This window comes from Elephas maximus, chromosome 1 (genome assembly GCF_024166365.1).
Source record: "Elephas maximus indicus isolate mEleMax1 chromosome 1, mEleMax1 primary haplotype, whole genome shotgun sequence".
NCBI lineage: Eukaryota > Metazoa > Chordata > Mammalia > Proboscidea > Elephantidae > Elephas > Elephas maximus.
The window spans coordinates 126247115-126268541 of record NC_064819.1 but is presented as its reverse complement, the minus strand read 5'-3'; the positions used below and the strand labels follow the sequence as shown (position 1 = coordinate 126268541).

Sequence of the window (21427 nt, the reverse complement as noted above, 5' to 3'; positions counted from 1 at the left end):
AATCCTGATACAAATCCCAACAACTGAAATGGAAAAACTAATGACCAACTTTATATGGAAAGGAAAGAAACTAAAAAAAAAAAAAAAAGCCAAAGCAATACTGAAGAAAAAGAGCAAAGCAGGAGGTCTCACACTTCCCAATATCAAAACATACTATACAGCCACTGTTATCAAAAGAGCCTGGTATTGGTTCAACAACAGACGCATACACCAGTGGAACAAAGTTGAGAACTCAGAAATAAACCTAGCCATCTACGGACAACTGATTTTGAACAAGGGGTCCAAGTCCATTCAGTGAGGAAAAGCAGTCTCTTAATAAACAGTGCCAGCAAAACTGGATATAGACCTGCGGAAAAATGAAACAAGACCCATACCTCACACCATACACAAAAACTAATTCAAAATACATCAAATACCTGAATGCTAAACCTAAAACCATAAAATTCCTGGGAGTAAACTATAGGACTTAACTGTTTGCAAAAAATAGGATAACAAACATTACAACAAATGCACGAATAGAATAAGGCAAAATAGATAAATGGGACTTCAAAAAATTAAAAACTTATGCTCATCAAAAGATTTTATCAGAAGAGTAAATAGACAACCTACAGACTGCGAAAAAATCTTTGGAAAGAACGTATCTGGTAAGGGTCTAATGATCTCTAAAATCTACAGAAAACTGCATCAACTCAACAACAAGACAATCCAATCACAAAACGGGCAAAAGACACGAATAAAACCTTCACCAAAGAGGACATCCAAGCAGCCAACAAACATATGAAGATGTTCACAATCATTAGCCATTACAGAGATGCAATCAAAGCTACAAAAAAAAAATTACCCAGCTAAAATACCACTGAAAAACAACAACAGGTAACAACAAAAGTTTGTGAGGATGTAGAGAGATTAGAAGCCTTATCCATTGCTGGTGGGACTGTAGAATGGTATGACCACTATGGAAAACGGTATGATGCTTTCTCAGAAAAACAGAAATAGAACTACCCTATGATCCAGCAATCCCACTTCTAGGTATATACACAACTCACTGCAGCCGAGTCAATTCCAACTCACAGCAACCCTGCAAGACAGAGTAAAACTGCCTCACAGGGTTTCCAAGGCTATAAATCTTTAGGGAAGCAGACTGTCACAGCTTTCCTCTGCAGAGCTGCTGGTGGGTTCAAACTGCTGACCTTTGGGTTAGCAGCCAAGGGCTTAACCACTGCATCACCAAAGTTCCTTGGTATATACGCTAGAGACCTAAAAATAACACCAACAGGCATATATATACCTGTGTTCATTGTTGCTTTATTCACAATATCAAATAAATGGAAACAAGCAGTGCCCATCAACAGATGAATGCACGAGCAAATCATGGTACATACATACAATGGAATACCATGCTACCATAAAAAAGAGTGGAGTCTGGGAAACATATTGTAACCTGGATGGACCTAGAGGGCATAATGCTAAGTGAAATAAGTCAAGTATATAAGGAAAAACATTGTACAGTGAAGATGAGAATAGATAAAGAGACCCATGTTCATTGGTGGTTACCAGGGAAAAAGAGGAGAAAGTATACTTCAGATCATAGAGACTTGTTATTTTTTGTGATGGGGAAAAGTGGCACTAAATGTGGTGGCACTTAACACAGCACAACCAAAGTAAAAATGAGTGTGAGCTAAAAAAAAAAAAAAAGGGAGGCGGCAGCAAGGAGGGGCAGGGAAGCTAGATCAATGGCAACAGGATAAACAGAATGCAAAATGAGAATGCTGACACGTGAAAACTGTAACTAATGTCACAGAAAAATCTGTATAAAAACTGTTACATGGGAACTTAATTTGCTGTCTAAACTTTTCACTTAAAACACAATAAAATATTTTTTGAAATATATACAATTGGATGCACCTAGGATGGTGATTACCAGAAAAACAAAAAATAACAAATTGTTGGTGAAGATGTGGAGAAACTGGAACCCTTGTGCATTGCTGGCAGGAATGTAAAATGCAGCTGCTGTGGAAAACTGCAGTTTCTCAAAATTAAACACATAATTGCCATATGACCCAGCAATTCTACTCTAGCTATATATTCAAAAAACCTGAAAGCACAGACTCACACAGATAACTTGTACACCAATGTTCACAGCAGCATAATTCATAATAGCTAAAAGGTGGAAACAATTCAAGTGTTTATCAGCAGATAAAGGGATACACAAAATGAGGTATCATCCACACAGAGGGTAATTATTTAACCATAAAAAGAAATAAAGTTCTGATGCATGCTACAACATAGATGAATCCTGAAAACATTATGTTAAGTGAAATCCGACAGACATAAAAGGACGAATATGATCTCATTTATGTGAAATATTTAGAACAGACAAATGCACAGACAAAAAGTTCTGAGTGGCTACCAGGAGCTGAGATGAGAGGAAAATAGGTAGTTATGGCTTAAAGGGTCTGAGTTTCTGTTTAAGTGATGAAAAACCTCCGGAAATAGATAGTAGAGATGACTGCACAACATGGTCAATGTAAATTAATGTCACTGAATTGTACACCTAGCAATAGTTAAAATGGCAAAATGTGTGTTATATTTTCCAATTAAAAAAAAAAGTTAAACATTCTCGTGACAATAAACAAAATAAATCACACTATTGCTAAGAACTTGTAAAATCAGTCTTAACATGTATTACAATACTTTGCTCAGAAGAAAAGCAGCACAAGCTAAAAATGTTTAAACAACATTGCTTGATGTCACATGATTGTCAATGGCATTCCCGATAGGAAAGCTAGCAAACACTTTGTTTTACATTTGGAGGGGGGGACACTTAAGTACATAATGCGAATTGACTCTTAGCAAATACACAGGATACCTGTTTAAGAGTTCAATGACTTTTCGATATGCTTAATTTCTGAAAACCATGCAACAGAAGGTTTTTTGCTTATTTAACTTAGCGAATGATGATTCTGAAAGTCATGATGCAGCCTGGAAAAGACACCTTGGGGTTCACTGAAGCAAGCAGTAGCTGCTCTAAATACCTATGTATCTACAGTTTGTCTGCCTTGAAGGTTTTAAGGAGCTGTAGAAATACATAGTAAACAAACAAACAGATCAAATTATAGCCATAGAATACCTTCTTTCCAATGTACTGTGTAAAGAAATGGATCATAAATACAAGATGTGTTTCACAATCACAAATCACAGCTGTCAATGTAAAAGGGGAACATGTTTGTGAAATGACAGATTAAAATAAACATTTGTTCATACCGCTGATAATACTAATAAACACAATTTTGATGATTTTGAGCATATTCCTCAAGTGATATATGTAACAATATATTCAGTATCTTGAACCTATTACTTGGGAAAATATTTTTTTTAACTTTTCTCAGAATACCAGTAATTGGCTTGATCACCAAGATCAAACATTTCCCCAAAACATAATGCTTTTCCTCACTTACTAGAGTTTAAAAAAAAAAGCAAGGATGTATTACTATAAATCATGCCCAAACACTGCAGTTACAGAAAGAAATACTTTATAGAGTCAAAAGTTTCAAAGAAAAGATCAGGAATCTACTGGTTGCTATCTCTCAAAATTAAACAGATTCCCAACTTCTGTACATCTGACAGCACTAAAAGTAAATTCTCTTTGTTTATTTTTATAATTTTTAATGCTACAATTTTTGGAGGTAGTTGAAATATAAAGCTAGCTACTTTTTTTTTTTTTACTCAATTATGTCAGCCAAAAAAATGGTCTTTAACAACTACAGCAAATCAAACTGATTCAGTACAGTAGAGAACAGGGCATAGCAGTTATTCTATTTGTTAATGTTAGCACTGTCAAACCAAGGTTACAAAATACCTACAATCTATAGCTTCAGCTGGTCTGGGGAATACAGACAGCCTCAGTTCCCTGCTCAGCTTCAGCCAAGATAATTAGTAAAATTCTACAGAGCCAGGTACAAACATGTGGCTAAGACCTATGTAGTTTTTTTTTTTTTTTTAATAACAAAAAGCTAAAGAGTGTGTGAAGGGCTGAAAGTTGCAAAAGTTGATCATGTAAAGTTTTCATTAATAGTTATAATAAAATGTCTTCTTTGCAACTCTCTCAAATCTGAAATTTTGAAATAAAAAGTTAAATTTTTTTTTCAAAAATGTTTTCCATTTTGCCATCATTATAAAATGTGTAGGCCTTTTAGTGAATCCAACATCCCAAAGGGCAAAAGGACCTCTGAAGCAATCAAGATCAATCTCCTGCCTGATGGCACAATGAAATCTAAACAATCCTAAACAGAAAAGCTTTATTATTTTAAATTTCTCCCACATACTCCCTTGAATATCCTAGAAACATATATACCACACATATATTAACATAAACAATTCTGCTACAGAACCAGATAATTGTAAAAAAAAAAAAAAAAAAAATTTTTTTTTATTGTAGCAAACAAATTTTAATACAAGGAAATGCAGGAAATAATTCTACTTCAATTCTTAAAAAAAAAAAGGTTTATGTTTAAAAACTAACAGAACTTTAAACAACCGTTAATTAATCACACCTCAATTTTTTTTTCTAAGTATTTCAGTAAAGGTGCTCTAAGTCTTCTATTGGCAAAAGAAATCTTCACCAAAACTGAAGAGATTTTTCACATTAATAAAAACCTTTCATACTAAGAGAAATCAATTATTAAAAAAAAAAAAACACACAGCAGGCAGGAATACTGTAATTACTAAAGGGCTGGAATTTTATAAGAAGTCTAATGGGATGACACATAACGGGCCAATGCTAGGCCCAGTCTAACATCCTTGAGGATAACTGTATTTCCAACAGCAAGCACGTAAGTATTCGATAAGTGTTATGTTGAATTTTGAATTTGTACTAAACCAGGCAACTGTGCATATAACCTAAAACTATCAAAAGTGCTTAGCAATAAAAAATATATCTACTGTACTGACACAGGCACCAAAGTCAAAAACTTGAACAATGCATACATAAAACAAAATTTAAAAAACTTCAAAACATTTAGAATACAACAAAAACAATGTAAACCTACGCAGTAACACAACACAATGTATATAATTCAAAGATATATCATTAGCAAGCAATTCAAAAGACCTCAATGTTAAGAAGCTGTTATAATGAAAAGAATTCCTAGTAGCCAAAGTGTTGAGGTCTTCAGGTACAATAATCTGACAAATTTAGGGGTGAACAGCAGACCACCTATTTCAAACTTTAAGTATTACTATATTAAATTTAAAATATTAGGTAGAAAGTATTAAAAGGAAATGGAAAATACAGTGAAAAACTGTAGAGCAAGACAAGTCTAGAATCATTGAAAAAACAGATCAACAGCACATAAACCTGTGAACTACTCTAGGGAACAGTGGGGGAAAGCCTTACTCCTCTATGTGAAATTGATTTTCCTTTATCTAATTTTAGTTTACGAAATAGCTAATTGCCCCAAAGCTTGCAGTAATTTTTCTTTGCCTTATAAAAGAAAACCTACCTGTTGTTCCACTTATTAATATAACTCCAAAATAACTTCTCATTAAAACTCATTTAGTCCTACAAAAAGTTACTATTCCCAGTCTTTTAGCTGCTTCAACTATAGATCCCAGAATACAGCTGTCCAATGGAAATATGATGTAAGCCACACGTAATTCAAAATTTTCAAGTAACTACTTTAAAACAGGTAAAAAGAAAAGATTTTATTTTACCAAATATATCCAAAATATCATTTCAATAGGTAATCAACATTTTTTAAATTGGTAAAAGTTTACATTCTTTTTTTTATAATAAGTTTTCAAAATCCAACGTGCATTTTATAGCATATCTCAACTTGGATTAGCCACATTTTAAGCACTCAACAGTGATATGTGGTTAGTGATTACTGTACTGGACAGCACAGGTCTAGAGTTATTTGTCTGGGTTTTGAGATACATGTAATGAAATACCAAAGGATCTGGAATGGCATCAAACAATACATAAATGGAAAGAGCTGGGAGGGACACTAAGAAAGTGTCAATCACACAATTCATCCTTCTCCCTTGACTAGAGATAGGCCTCTACCTAGAGTGACAACATGTCCCAATTTGCCAGGCAATCCCTATTTGCCAGGAAGAGTCCCAATTTATACTCATTGTCAACCATAATTATTAACAGCACCCCTTTAATTCTCAAAGTGTCTCATTTCAGATAATAAATTATGTGGTCATCCTGCCTATAACATTCTTAAATCCTACCTATAACATCCTTGAGGATACTGCTACACTCCCTGGAAGAAAATTTAGTTCAAATTCTAATTCTGATGCCTAGAAAAGCAGTACTAAACTCAAAGGGAAGACCCTAAATTTACTATCCTTATCATCACTTTAAAAAAAAAAAAAAAAAAAGGCTGCTGAAAATTCCTTTTATTTTAAATTGCAGACTAAAAAAAAAAAAAAGTAAGAATTACCTGTTGAACAAGGCATCTGGAAATTGGGATCATTGCTATCCAAAACAGGCAAACAGAACTGGTTACTTGCAGATCCTAGCATAGGATCCTTATCGCTGAGCATGTTCTTCAGCGAGTCCTCTAAGACATTTTGACTTGTACTAAAATCCTCACAGACTTCATTCTCCAGGTTGGATCCTAGAAATAGGGCATCATCTAAGTGTTCAGTAGGAATTAAATGATTAAATGTATCAACTATATCCATGAAGACTTCTGTGTGTCTTTCAGCCCTATAGAAAGACAAAAAAAATACCATAAGAAATAAAGCTATCAATTGAAAATCACCTAAAACCAAATTATTTTTAATACCTTTGAGTCTAAGAACACACTTAAGGTATTTCTGAATGTCTGATTAAAAAAAAAAAAATTCCTCAGTTTTTAGAAAATACATTTGGAAATGTAAAACAAATCCTTACTAAATAATGTTTCTTTATAATGCATGTAGAATATCATTTTACCAGAAATCCTATTAAATGTTTACTTGCTTCATTATTTTTAAGGAAAAAAAGAAAAAAAAAAACTTTGTATATCGGCCACTAATTTAACACATTTGAAAGAAATACATGGTTTAAACCATAAAAATCATGTTTTTAACCGTAACCTTTTCATAAATTAAAAATTAGACATTTCTTTTACAGTAAGTCCATATAAAAGAGCTAAGAATCAAATCATTTAAGTTATTGTCCCATACCTATTAAAACTGTTAAGCAGCCTTGTTTTATTTACAAAGCATTTAAATTATTTAAAGAAAGATATTATATAGACACAGAAAGGGTTTTTTGGGGGGTGGGGGAAGAAAATGGAAAGCAGCTTATTAAACTCAACAAACCAGAACAACAACAAAAAAACTACACAAGCACACAAGGTGTGCATACACAATTTTTAAAACTGTAATGGTTACCAGTGTTGCTAAAATGCAAAACAGTATTAATGCCCATTTATCTACCAAAATTTTTTCAAAGAAACTGGCCTTCAATTCTTTTGCTTATAAAAACGGGGGAAGGGGAAGTTCAAAGATGCTCTACCGTCTATTGAGTATATATTATATGCCGGCACTATGCTAATAAGTATTTTGCTTATACTTATACCATTAAACGCCCCCCCCTCAAATTGCTGTTGAGCCCATTACGACTCCCAGTGACACTGTAGGACAGAGTAAAACTACCCCATAGGGTTTTCAAGTGTAAATCTTTAGGCAAGCAGACTGCCAAACCTCTGACCTTTCAATTAGAAGCTGAGTGTTTAACCACTAGCCCACCAGGGCTTCTTTTATATCATTTAGCCCCCAATAATAAATAAGGGTTTTTTTTTTGTTGTTGTTGTTAATAAATAGGCTCTATCATTATACTTGCTTTACCAAGAAAAAAATACACTTAAAAGAGTTGAAATTTAAATGCCTTCCACAAGATCACAAAACAGATCCAAGATTCAAACATAGGTTTCAGGCTCCCCAGCCCATGCCCATAATTATTACCCTTTTAAAGTGAGCTAAGGAGCTGGGAAGATTTGACTCTTTAGAGCCTCTTCTTTAAAAGTAACTTTCCAAAAAAAAAAGTAATTTTCCACATTATCAGTGATTGCCTTGAGCCAAGGATAAGAGAGGAATGAACTGCAAAGGGCAGGAGGATAATTTAGGGCTGATGGAAATGTTCTAAATCTTGATTCATCAAGCTGCTCTTATTAAATGAATGCAATTTATTATACTTCAATTGAAAAACAAAAAAGAAAATTTCCTCTCACAACAGTTAATCCCCTTCTGAATGGTATCAGAAGCGTTTCAATACCACTCCTCAAGTTTAACAATTAAGGTATAATGAAATACTAATAAACCTTTAAATAAAATGGTAGCTGTTTTATTCACTTGCTGATTATTTTGCATGCATTTCCTAAGAGCAACATTAACAGCAAATTACAATTAGCAATGCTGAAGAGTCAGGACAAGCTCCTTAAGATTTAATTCCTTACAGACATCTGATCTTAATGCCTAGATACCACCAATACTTCCACAGCTGAATCTACTCAATGGCACATGTTTTGGGTTTTGTTGTGTTCTTTTTTTCACTACTTCCACTAAAGGTTTTAGGTTCCAAAAAAACTAGTAAATTACAGTAATTAAGAGAAATTTACCAAAAAAAAATTTTACTAAATGTTTACAAAATTAAGTAGACAGAACTACCAACAGCTTAATTTATCTGAATATGCTGAAATCTAAACTTTACTGCCAGCAAAAGCTACCTCCTATTCAGTGTTATATCCCAATTAGTAACCTCTTTTCCCAGAGGAATCAAAAAGGAGGGAAAAAAAAAAAAAAAAAGGTAATTCCAGGTCTAGGAACAAACAGCTAACTTGGCTAATCTTCTCAGAAAAATGGTATCCAGAAGCTAATGAAAATGCACACATTCCCATAGCAACATGAGGTTGGTAAATTCTACAAACTTCACTGGGTGCATCTTACTGCTGCATCACTCACCGTGTTTTCAAGCGGTGAGGACATACAGATCGTTCAGAAGTTACAACCACACAAATCGGGATCACAAAGCAGTGAAGACCTGCCCATTCTAAGTAGCTATCTAGGTAAGTGATTTTTTTCAATGATATTGCTATTCGTGAAAACAAAATGAGTGAATCAAACCTTCCAGTACTGTTTTTTAGTCAAAACTGGTGTTAAAGGGTGACTTAAAGGGTGTTCCCCTTGATTTAAATAGGCACTGTCTGGAAAAAGCCTTCCATGATTATGAAATGTATATAAAGACTGGGTATTTAATTAACAAAGTCACTTCTTTTTTTAAACTTTTACTTAGTTAACAAATGTTTACTAAGCAGCTGCCATTGTGTCAAACACCTTTAACAGAATCAGTGAGACTGGGAATCTTCCAAGACAGGACAGAGTATAAAGCATCCCAAATTTATGGGTCCAAAGATGATTTCCAAAAGATACATCACAAGACTAGTACTTGTAGGATAGGTTTAAGAGAATTCGTTATAAATTAAGACTGATTTTTCATATGTGGTTCCAACTGGCTCTGGGGGAAATTCCAAAGGAAGAATGCCAACAATGACAGTATACAGCCATCCAAGACTATCCTGACAGTAACATTTATTGAAGGTACAAAGTATTTTTTTAAAAACAGTACTCAAGGTCAAAAGTAAAATAATAAAATCTCTCCATCCTAATTTGGAAAGCAAATGTTCCATCAGTCACAGAAATATCAACTCACTTAAACACTAGTCTACCAAATGCAAGGTGGTATCCTGTATTGGATCCTGGAACAGAAAAGGGCATAAGTAGAAAAAAAAAAAACAAAAAAACCTGGTAGAATCAAAATAAAGTCTGCAGTTTAGTTAACAGTAATGTACTAATGTTAATCTTTTCTTTTTGATAAAGGAACTAAAATTATGTCAGATGTTTTGTTGTTGTTGTTAGGTGCCACTGATATTAACAATCAGGAAAACTCGGTGAAGGGTGTATAGGAATTCTCTGTACTCTCTAAGCAACTTTTCTGTAAATCTAAAATTATTCCAAAACAAAAAGTTTTTGTTTTTTTGTAACAAAAAGAACACTAATCTTAAATAGAATGTCTTGTGATACCTAGCAACATGGATGGACAAATATACTCAGATCTAATTAAGGGGAAAAATTAAGGGCTGATTCAGTATCTTTGTTAACTATACAGACGGCCTGATTTGAACAAATTCCTGGTTCTTACATTGAAATTTTAGTTAAATCCTTCCTAACATTTATTTGGCATTATAAACGTAATAATTAAAACTTATCAAGCCTACCTAGGGTTCATTTTAAATGGCTAATCATAAGTATAATCATATGTATAAATCCAATCAAATCAATATTAAGAATTTGGGAACACATATATGCTGAAATCCGAAATTATTTCTGGGTTTAGAGTCACATCTCATGTTTATAGACAGTAAAATGTTTCCAGCTAAATCACAGAACTGGATAATCTGCTGAATTGAAAATCGCTCACTTACATTTATCAAACATCTACTACAAAGCACTATTATAGTACCAGGGAAACAAATGCCAGTCTCAGATCCGACGAATTTACAATCCTACACAGAATACACATATACAAACACACAGAACACGTAGACATCAAAACAAAGTGTGAAAATGCCAAGCTGAAGGGCTACAAATAGCACCTATAGTATCACAAAGGAAGGTGAAACTCAGGAGGCCAAGAATGGCTAAGCAGGTGATGTGTGAGCTGAATCATAAAGACGCAGAGGACACCGCAGGCCAAGAGAACAGCATGTGCTAATTATGAATGGCAGAGTTTGGTCCTCTTGGGCCATTTATAAGGATTCAGAATACAATTTAAAAAACTATTAGTACTACCATTGAGAATAAAATTTAACCTAAGTCCAAAAATGTTTCCTGCCTTAAAATGTTTGTTTCATCTGAACTCTCAGAAAATCATACTGTAGTCAAATTATATTGACAAAACATTAATTAAACCAGCATATATTATTTTCTAAGTGTTTCGAGTATGAATGGCATGCAAAATAAATGAAATTTAGAAACCATCAACAGCAAAAATATATATGTATATACATACATATACTTCTTTAAAACCCCACTTTAAACTAACGGTAAATAAAAATTGCCTATCCCAACTTTCCAAACGCATATTCGAAGCAAAACTATATATTTTATCGCTTGTTTCCTTTTTAAAAATAACAAATGTAAGTCCAACAAATCACTAAAGCTGTAATAAGGCCATAATAGGTTATCCCACGATGAAGCTCTGCCTTGTGTAGTCTACGTTCTTGTGTCTATGTGTATGGGGAGGTGAGGAAGACAAACGGGATTATATTTTATAAACACTATTTTTAAAGAGATTCTATATTTTATAGAGATAATAAAATCTGTGAAGAAAAACTAAACAAAGTAATACTGATAGTGATTGGGGGGAGATGCATTCTGTATATGAACCAAAAAAAAACAAACCCATTGCCGTTGAGTTGATTCTGACTCACAGTGACCCTACAGAGTACAAACGTCCCATAGGTTTTCCAAGGAGTGGCTGGTGGATTCAAACTGCTGACCTTTTTGGTTAGCAGCCAACCTCTTAATCACTGCGCCACCAGGGCTCCCCTGTACATGAAGGCCCCTCTAGGCAACATTTGAGCGAAACTTAAATGGACGGGGCGGGGGGGGGGGGGTGGTAATCCAGGCATAATAAAATGTAAAAAACTCATTGCGCTCTAACTCAATGTCAAGCTCTATTCTACATGCTTTGTATCAGTAGTTCTCAACCAAGGGCAATTTCCCCCCACCCTCAGGACATTTGGCAATGCCTAGAGACACTTTTTTTTTTTTGGTCACACTAAATAGGTTGCTACTGTATCCAATGAGTAGAGTGCAGGTACATTGCTAAACACGGTACATTAGGACAGCCCCAGAACAAACAATCATCTGCCGACAGTGAGAAACCCTGCTCTACATTTATTAATTCATTTAATCTTCAAAAAAACCAGTTGCCATCAAGTCAAGAGCAACTCATGAGGATCCCATGTATGTCAGAGTAAAACTGTGCTCCATGGGGTTTTCAATGGCTTATGTTACAGATCTCCAGGCCTTTCTTCTGAGGTACCTCTGGGTAGACTTGACCCTCCAATTTTACAGTTAGCAGCTGAGACTATTAAGCATTTATACCTCCCAACCAACCAGCTGACTCCAATTCACGGCTATCCCATGTGTCTCACATAGAACTGTGGGCCATAGGATTTTCAGTGGCACTGAACTTTCAGAACTACATCACCGGGCCTTTCTTCCGAGGCACCTCCGGGTGGATATGAACTGCTAACTTTTTAGTTAACAACTGAGAGCTTAACCTCTTGTACCACCTAAGGACTCCTTAATCTTCCTAACAACCCTATAATCCCCATTATACAAAAAATGCAATTGGAATACACAGAGATTAAATTTCTTGCTATAGTAAGTGGTAGAGCTGAATCTTGGACCCAGAAAATCTCATTTGAGAGCCAATGTGCTTATCACTATCCTACATTATCTTTCTATAAACTCAAATTCATTAAATGTTTATTATGTGTCAGACACTGCACTAAACATCTGAAATTGCATATATTATTTAATCCTCACGAGCACACAATTAGCCACATAGTATTCTTCTCAATTTACAAAACAGTGGCTAAGGCTTAATGAAGTTACACCCAATGTTACAGAATAAGTAAGTGACAGAGCCAGGACACAAATCAGCTCTGTATGACATCAAGCACTAAATGACACAATTCTACAAAACACAATTTTATAAACTAATGCAACCTGCTCAATTATGTGATCTACACACCCATTTTGAATTTTGGTCCAGTTTCATTACTCAGAATCTACTGCCAGGACTTCATAAAAGCAGCATGGATCATAACTTCTTTTCTGAATTTATCAGGTAAAAAGAATATATAAGATACCAAGGTGTCTGCTGTACAAAGGTAAGACCACAGCAGACTTAAGAATCTAGAAAAAGGACTATTCAAGTACAAGTTGAAACTGGCAAAAGCAGCATTACACTAGCCAACAGTAGTAAGAAATAGTTAACTTCAAAATTTACAGCTATAATCTGCTGACATTAGGGAAGCATTAGAAGTTTGGATTAAACCACAGAATTACCTCATTAAAACCCTGGCCTAGGTAATAAAGGTCCGAGCTAACATGTGCTGAGTGCAAACATGTGTCAGGCCCCATACAGGCCGTACACATTATTCTCATTAGTTCCTCAAAACAGCCCTGTGAGGTAGGTTCAATTATCATTGCTCTTTTACCAATAGACAAAGGCCCAGATGAATAAGTCATTTGCACAAGGTCACACGTCCAGTTTAGAGCAGAGCAAATTTGGACCCAAGCAGTGTGACTCCTGAACCTGAACTTTTTAAACTATCGTACCTTATGCGCTCTACTTGCATGACACATGTTTAATTTTTATAGACTTAGTATATCATTGGTAAACTCTTTCAAAAAAATTGGAAACAAAAGTGACTAACTTTTCTTCCAATATAAAGCAGAAAATATGCATTTAGCCACGTTCCACTTTTTTTTTTTAAAAGACTATCCTCAATATGTATGAGCAACATCATTTGGAGGAAAGGGAAGTTATCAACTACAAACCTTGCAATTATTTTCATAGTCTACAATTTTTAGAATGTTTTCATGTGGTCAGCTCAAACAAATTATGAGTGAATTAAAACTATTAAGTTTAGTCTTTCTGCACAATCTAGTATAACATTCAAAACTTTATCCAATAAAGTTAGACTATTTTTTACACCAACAGATTAAAACTTCTGAATATCTGAAATGTTTATGTTACTTGACTATTCTATTTCTCTTGATCTCTTCACTGTACAAATGGTCATAAAACTTTCAATTCTCTGACCTTTAAAAACATGGTCTAAATTAAATACACAATACATTGTATTAATAGTCTAGTCCACACACTTGTCAATTCTTCATATATAGCCTTTCGTTAACTCTTAAACTACCTTTCAACACTAATATACTGACTTAATATGCCTTTGCCTATTGTTTCCTCATGTAGACTACAATTCCTTGAAAACAGAAAACAGCACCAGACTCAATTATCTTTGAATCAAATCAATAATCTCAGTACTTTTCCATTTGTAATCAAAGGGCAATTATTAAAGGAGAATTTTTACTGTTTTCAAAAATTCAACAGTATCATAAACACGTAAGAGTTTATCAAGCCGTTCCTGCAGTTAAAAGATGTCTCTGCTTCTGAAAAAGGTACTCCAGGACCCTTAAAGGGAGTGTAAGAAGTTAACAGAGAAATAGAGCCCAAGATATACTGTCCCAGAAAAGAAAGAAATTCAGCCATTTGTCAGAAAGGATTCCTGAAAAGTCAATGAACGAACACGCACTTCACTGTGTGGTGAAGTAGTTACAGGCAATCCACAAATATGAGATGCTCATCAGTAAACCTCATAATGTAATTAAAAAATAGAAAAGATCTTATCTCCAGAAAAAATAATAAAAGGATTTCACAAGAATTTAAAACAGAACTTAGTCTGTGTTAGGGGGAAAAAAGCACACATTTAACTGAGCAAAATATATCAGAAGGGCGAAGAGAGTATTATTACCCTGTCAAGGACAGTAAGATTACCTGTTTTAATAACCCCAAGCCCCCATTTTTTTACCCCAAAAAGGACTGTAATAATAATTTACATTCAGCACTGTTTCTAAGTATGCCCCATATCTAAGCTCTTAAGATAATTTTGCAGTAATCCAAGTTGTCACTTGCTGCCTTACAAACTTTTATCGGTGATACAGTTTTATTAATAAGATACTGTGTTAAATCAAAAAGATTATCAACCTTTCCTAGCTGATTCCAATATTCAATATAATTTAAACTGTAATAATGATTTTAAATTATGAAAATAATTTCCTTCAATTTTTTAATCTAAAATTTGCATTTGACAAAACCTATTCCTCAAATTTACAGACAGCTTCTCTTTTTTTAGATTTAACCTATATAAACATGCAACGGATGAGTATACCAAAGGATCAGCATAGTAATCTGAGTCCTGTCCCAAGAACACAGAATGCATAACTAAATTCAGTATGATACATAAGGGAGATCACCACTCTCCCAAAGTAGGATGCAAAAAGTGTCATAAATCACATTTTTATGCTCTTCAATAAATGGACCTATAAAGCATGCATAGCACAGGGGAAAATTTTGATCCCATCACTAACTCATCTGTTGTCCTTTTGAGTCACAGTTAAGGTTATCAAGTAAAGCTTGAAATCTAAGATTGTGATTCTGCATACTTAAAAATTGCCCGTACTTCAACAGAGCACAAAGTCTTTCTGCCGCTAAGGAATTGTGTGTGGCTTAGAGTAATTAATAGCTCCTAAAAGCCCATCCTCCCCTCCCTTTAGTTTGGTTACTATTATCAGAAAATGGAGTACGTATTTGAAAATAATAATGATGGTTATGATGGAGGCAACACCCATCATTACGGTAATATAAGGTCAGTAAACACAATAGAAAGAAAATAATAATAAACGGTCTAAGTGGTAGCAAATATTTAAAATGACAATTTAAATAAAAGCGATCTTTACACACCTTTTGTACTAGAATAAAGATTAAACTCAAAAACAGAAAAATGTTTCAAAGATTTCCCGGTTCTTTGACTCACATCTCTCTTCCCTAACACAAACACAAAATCTCCTACATTTTCACAATACCACACACTTCGATCAAGAGTTTAAAAAAAAAAAAAAAAAAGGGTAGAAAATGAGTGAAAAGGCAGGCATAGCTTTGGAGTATCTCAACCAACCAGTTCGGAAAAAGACAAGTTCAACTCCAAAATAGTAACTAAACAGAAAATGTCCTATTTAAATATTCTGAAAGTAGTTCACTGAATTTTTTTTAACTATTTTAACTTAAAACAAGGTTGTAAGGTTCGTATTTGGGGATGGCTCAATTATCGATGTTTCTTTTTAAAATACCTCCACATGTAATGAAAAATTAGAATTATGCAGATAACGTGGCATTGCTGCCACTTACATTAGTGACTATCCATGATCACAGTCTACGAATGATTCCTCAACAGCACCAATAATCACACATGAAAATTACCTCGAATAAGTCTCTGGAAAATGGCATTTTAAAAATCCAAAGATGGGAAAGGTCATCTGACCAGGCAACACATTTCTGGGGAAAGAAGCGACGCTGGACTGTACGCGGTACCAACATTCTCTCCCTTTCTCGCCTTCCTTCCCCACCCCCCCACCCCCACGGTGTCAGGTGATCAGTTATTTAGCACCATTAACACACACGTATCGACAAGTGGTTCATTAAATTACACGTATTCTCGGAAAGCAAGATTCCAGGCTTCTCATTTCAAACTATGCAAAAGGAGTCGACAGTTTGAGTCCCGAGCACAAAAGCGCGCGGTAGCAGGAGGATGGATGGAGCGCCAACTCCCCTCTCCAAACGCGGGGGCCGGCCTCAGCCTTGCGACCAAGGCCAATCCCCTCTTCCCGGACCCTGGGCCCCAATGCTTGATATCTGGGCCCCCCGACAGAGAAGAGGCCCGAAGGGCCAGGTCGGGAGGGCTGCGGCCCGGGCTCTTCCAGCAGCACACGCTTGGCCTCCAGGCCTGCGCGCCCGCGCGGCGGTAGCGAGGCACACTCGCCGCCGAGGGCCCGGGAACCGAGACCGGGGAGAGGCCGCGGGCCGACCTCTCCGCCTGACGACCGCGCCGCCTCGACTCCCTCCACACCCCGCGCTCTAAACGGTCCCCGGCAGCGGAGGCGCGGCCAGAGAAGGCCGAGGACGTTGCGCAAGAGGCCCGAAAGGCGATTTCCCCTCTGCGCGGGATAAAGAAGCTGAGTGTCCGCCGCGGGAGGGGTGGGGAGTCCCGCGGAGGCGCTGTGCGTGTGAAAGGGATTGGGGGAGGGGAGGATTGCCCGTCTCCCTGGCCGCGGCCAGAGCCGCAACTCACCCAGCTCCGCCAGACGAGCGCTACCACTGGCAGCAGGAGGAAGATGGTGGCCGTGGCCGCCGCCGCCGCCGCCGCCGCCGCGGAGGAGGAGGAGGAAGGGGGGCCCGGTGGGTGCCGCGGAGAGGGGGTACGCGCAGGACGTCGGCGTCGCTGCCACAGCCTCCTTTTCTCCCGTGCCTGAGCGGTTGCTGCTGACGACACTATTCCTGGCTTCCGCGCCGCCCTCCTTGTCCTCGTTGCAGCCGCCGCCGCCCAGGGCCCGAGGGTCGCTCGCCTCGTGGGGACCGTGCGGCGGCGCGAGACCCCGCAGCCATAGGCGTGCGGCGGGGGCTGGAGCGGGTCCGCGTCACGTGACCTCACTGTTTACCGTTCCGGGGTCCGCGGCCTGCGCCGCCGGCGCGCCTGCGCGCTGTGGGGCCTCCCGAGCCGGGCCGCGCCGCGCCGCGCCGCGCCCCCGCGGAGCCAGACCCGCCACGCTCCACTGTGCTTCCGCGCCCTTCCCGGTTCTCTGAGGACGCCAGACACAGCATGGGTGCTTCCAGCTTTCACATAGTGGATGAGCGGGGGTAAGACAGTAGGTGATCGCTTTTTCTCGACTGTAATAAGCTCTAAGACTTCACAGCCAATATATTCATGGACAAAGCTGTTCTCCCGCCCCGCAATGTACTTTTTTATTAATAGGGTGTGTTTTTTCAGAATGATAGATAAGCGTGCCTCCTAACAGCTCTGCACAAAAGCCACAAGATTAGCCCGTTGCACCGTCAGTACACTCCCAAACATCTGGTCTGTTTCAGGACTTCAGGATGCCTCCTCCAGGAAACATTCTTCCTTTCCAAAGTCTAAGCCATTCTCAAAGTGTGGTCCGAAGATGTCTTGGAGGGGTCCCAAAGACCGTTCAAAGGATTCTCAATTCCTTTGCCAATTAATGTGTATGAGATCAAATTTTCTTCATATCCTTCAATCATAACAGCATATGTCGTTGTTAGTTGCTCATGAGTCAGCTCCAGCTCATGGTGACCTTATGTGTAACAGAACCAAATATTACCAGGTCCTGTGCCATCTCCATGATCACTGGTACGTTTGAGTCCATTGTTGTTTGTGCCAGTCCATCTCATTGAGGGTTTCTCTCATTTTTGCTAGTCCTCTACCAAACATGATGCCCTTTTCTAGCCTTTGGCCTTGCCTGATTTCCAAAGTAAGGGACAGAAGTCTCACCATCCTCGCTTCTAAAGAGCATTCTGGTTGTATTTCTTTCAAAGCAACAAATTAAATGCAGAAATAGATATGAGAATCCAGCCATCTATTAAACTGGACATTAAAGAAGTTTGTTAAAGTTTAAAACAATGCCACTCTTTTCATTAAATTTTGTTCAAAATATGTATTTTTTTCAAAATAAGTATGGTAACAGGTAATGGGTTTTATTGTTATTTTTAAATAAATTAATATTTTTAATTTTTCTCAGGTTTAATTTTTAAGATGGTAAAGGTGGCATAAATAGTTTTCTTTCAACTACTAATCCAAAGTTTGGCAGTTCAAACTCTCCCAGTGCCACTGCAGAAGGCCTGGAGATGGGTAAAGTTTACAGTCAAGAAAACCCCATGGAGCAATTCCAGTGTGAGTTGGAATTGACTCTACTGACTGTGGGTTTTTTTTTTTTGGTTTTAAGTATCAAAAGATATAGCCCATATAAACAACAAGTTCTTGGGAGTCCCTCAGCTCCTAAGGAGTCCTGGTGGCACATGGCCAAGTATTCAGCTGTTAATGGAAAGAAGGTCAGAGGTTCAAACCCACCAGTGGCCCTGTGGGAGAAAAGACCTGGCTATGTCCTCCTGTAAAGATTACAGCTTAGAAAAGGCTATGGGGCAGTTCTATTCTATCCTGTAGTGTTGCTATGAGTCAGATTCGACTCAGTGGCACATAACAAATAGAGGTCTTAAGACAAAAAAGTTTGGGAACACTGCTGTAGGTTATGTGCTTCTATAGTAGCTTGGGCTGACCCCTGTCTCAGCCCTTAATAAGCACTATGATGTAATTGTTGATTGTCAGTTGCCCTGACCAAAATGAGCCACTTAAGGATAGGAATGTGTCTTCTATCTGCGGCACCCAGCAAAGGGTTAGGTTTTTATGATTTAAAGAATGATAGCCAGCACCTCCTGAGCATGTTATTGTGGGGCCTGCTCTCTTTTAAAACCTGTGTTTCTTGATTTAAGCCTCACACCAAGCATGGTTCACGTAGTGAGATCTGTGTAGGGTAGAATAATAGCTCAGGCATGTGGTGAAGATCTGTTCTTTCCTTCCTCCAGTCTTCTGATGTTTTTTAAGCACTCCCAATACCAAATGCCTTTTCACAAAGGAGGTTTGGATTGTCCTGATTCTATCAAAATCCTAGAATCCCACCTCCTGCCTTGATTTATCAGTCTGTAGAAATTTTGTTCTACATCTCTTAAGAAAAAAGATAGTTTTTTTAAAGAATGAAAAATAGAAATGAGTAGTCAAAAAAGTTTTTTTCACTTGCGATGTCCAGAATAAATTTAAAAAATAAAACGAGCTTTAGGTTTGATCTTCTGGACCTCAATGTAAAATTCGAAAAGTGCGTTAGGAAAGTGTAAAGTCATTGTTACATACGAAATGCAACCCTGCAGAAATTCTATTGAGTAGAGCTTGATAAGGAAAATCATTATATGGACAATCCTCTTAAAATATCTGAGAAAAACTTATCTTTTCAGAGAATTTTAGTAAATTTAAGGAAAAACAAAATGGAGATAAAAAGAAAATATAAAAACATAAGCCTGTCACATTTACAAAAAGAAAGATTTCTGATCCAAAAAAAAGGTAGCAACTCGCCATAAAGCATGTTTCGAGTCTGTTATTTTGGACCAACCAAGTACCCAGATCTACATTGTCCATTAATGATCTTTACTTTTTGCTTACAGATAAAAACACGAGTTATCCGTCTTTTATCTAATTGATGAAAAGGTCACTGAAAGAAATAGCCAACATAATAATACTGGCAATGGCTAAAACTGCACACCAGACACTGTTTTAGTTAAAAAGACCTATTGGAAAATCAGATTGTAGTGGTAACATTGAAAACCCTAAAATTAGGAAAAATAAATTTGGTAGAAAAACAAGACAAAACAACTAACAGTGGCTAAAACTAACAATGCATTTGTAATTGACTAAAAACATCACTGACATGTTGGTTCATACAGTATCAGTTCACTAGAGTAAAGATGGAAGAAATTGAGTTAACTCTCAAAAAGAAAAAATTTATAAAGATACTAAATTTAATTAATGGCGTTTTCTTTGTAAAGCACTTTCTATACATACAAGTTTTCATGTTTAGAATAAATTTAAATGTTTTTATTCTTAAATGTGGTATCATAACAAAGTAGCTTGAACTCATCTGTCTTGTTGGATTTTATTCTAAAGTAAGTAAAGAAATGCTCAGCTTTATCACGCATCAACTCGTTTAGTTTATTGCACGGTAGTCATGGGAAGGCACGCATGTAAGACCACAGACATTCACTTAGAACCAAAGAATCAGGACAATATAAGATTAGTCCAATAGTTAGAGTCCAGCTCTTTAGACTTCATGTGTTTACATTTAACAAGTAGTGTCAGGAGGAAGGCTTGACCAATGGCTCACCCTCAGCAGAGGTCTCTCATAGCTGGGGTCCAAGGTCAGTGGCAGCAGGCAAAGCCTCAGTCTTCATTTCTGGCAGGGCTTCAGTCAGAGAGTGTCAGACTTTGGAGAAGTATTCTGCCTCTGCCTTCTCTTGTTGAGTGAGTTGAAATCCAGTTGAAATTTGTATATAATTTTCTTATCTGGACTCAAAGCTAAGGGCTAGGTGGTGTCTATATTACATCTTCTTTTTGAGGTCAAAGATTAGCTATATGTTGTATCTTCAAGGTCAGAGATAAGGGAGGTTGATTACAGTTTACCTATGTCTCAGGGCCAGTTTATAAAGATTTAGCTGTAACATTTTCTTTTATCACAGCATGCAGTTGCAAAGCCAACTTAGGTTATTTGTAGCATACTTCTGTTTCTTGTTGTTAGATGCCATCAAGTCGGTTCTGACTCAGCAACCCTGTAGGACAGAGTAGAACTGCCCCACAGGGTTTCTAAGGAGCAGCTGGTGGATTTGAACTGCTGACCTTTTGGTTAGCAGCTGAGCTCTTAACTAGTACACTACCAGGGCTCCTTCCTGTATAACCAAACCCACTGCAATTGAGTTGATTTCAACTCATAGCGACCCTGTAAGGTTTCCAAGGCTGTAAATCTCTACGTAAGCAGACTGCCACATCTTTCTCCTGCAGAGCCACTGATGGTTTCGAACCACAGTCCACTGCTTTAACCACTCCACCACCAGGGAATTAAATACCTTCTTTACATTAAATACCTTTTTTACCAGCCTCAGGCAGCTGTTCCAACT

The 21427-nt window shown here is 37.1% G+C and overlaps 1 protein-coding gene and 1 long non-coding RNA gene across 6 annotated transcripts in view; one reads left to right on the top strand and one right to left on the bottom strand.

Annotated features, from left to right (window-relative positions):
- PHF3 (PHD finger protein 3) overlaps positions 1-17390 on the bottom strand; it is a 97178-nt gene extending 79788 nt beyond the window's left edge. The window contains exons 1-2 of one of the 4 annotated variants that reach the window (XM_049894965.1): positions 16992-17390; positions 6450-6718 (exon numbers count right to left, since the gene is read on the bottom strand). In XM_049894965.1, the coding sequence (XP_049750922.1) occupies positions 6450-6693 (244 nt within the window). In that variant the 5' untranslated portion in view covers positions 6694-6718; positions 16992-17390. Of the gene's footprint in view, positions 1-6449; positions 6719-16123; positions 16270-16991 lie in introns of those variants that run through there. The other 3 variants (XM_049894960.1, XM_049894975.1, XM_049894970.1) reach the window with 3 other exon arrangements.
- Positions 17391-17407: 17 nt separating this feature from the next.
- The window catches only part of LOC126082508 (uncharacterized), a 52521-nt gene continuing 48501 nt past the window's right edge, over positions 17408-21427 (top strand). For both annotated transcript variants that reach the window (XR_007518574.1, XR_007518575.1), the window contains exon 1: positions 17408-17557. This is a non-coding gene — a long non-coding RNA (uncharacterized LOC126082508). The remainder of the gene's footprint in view (positions 17558-21427) is intronic.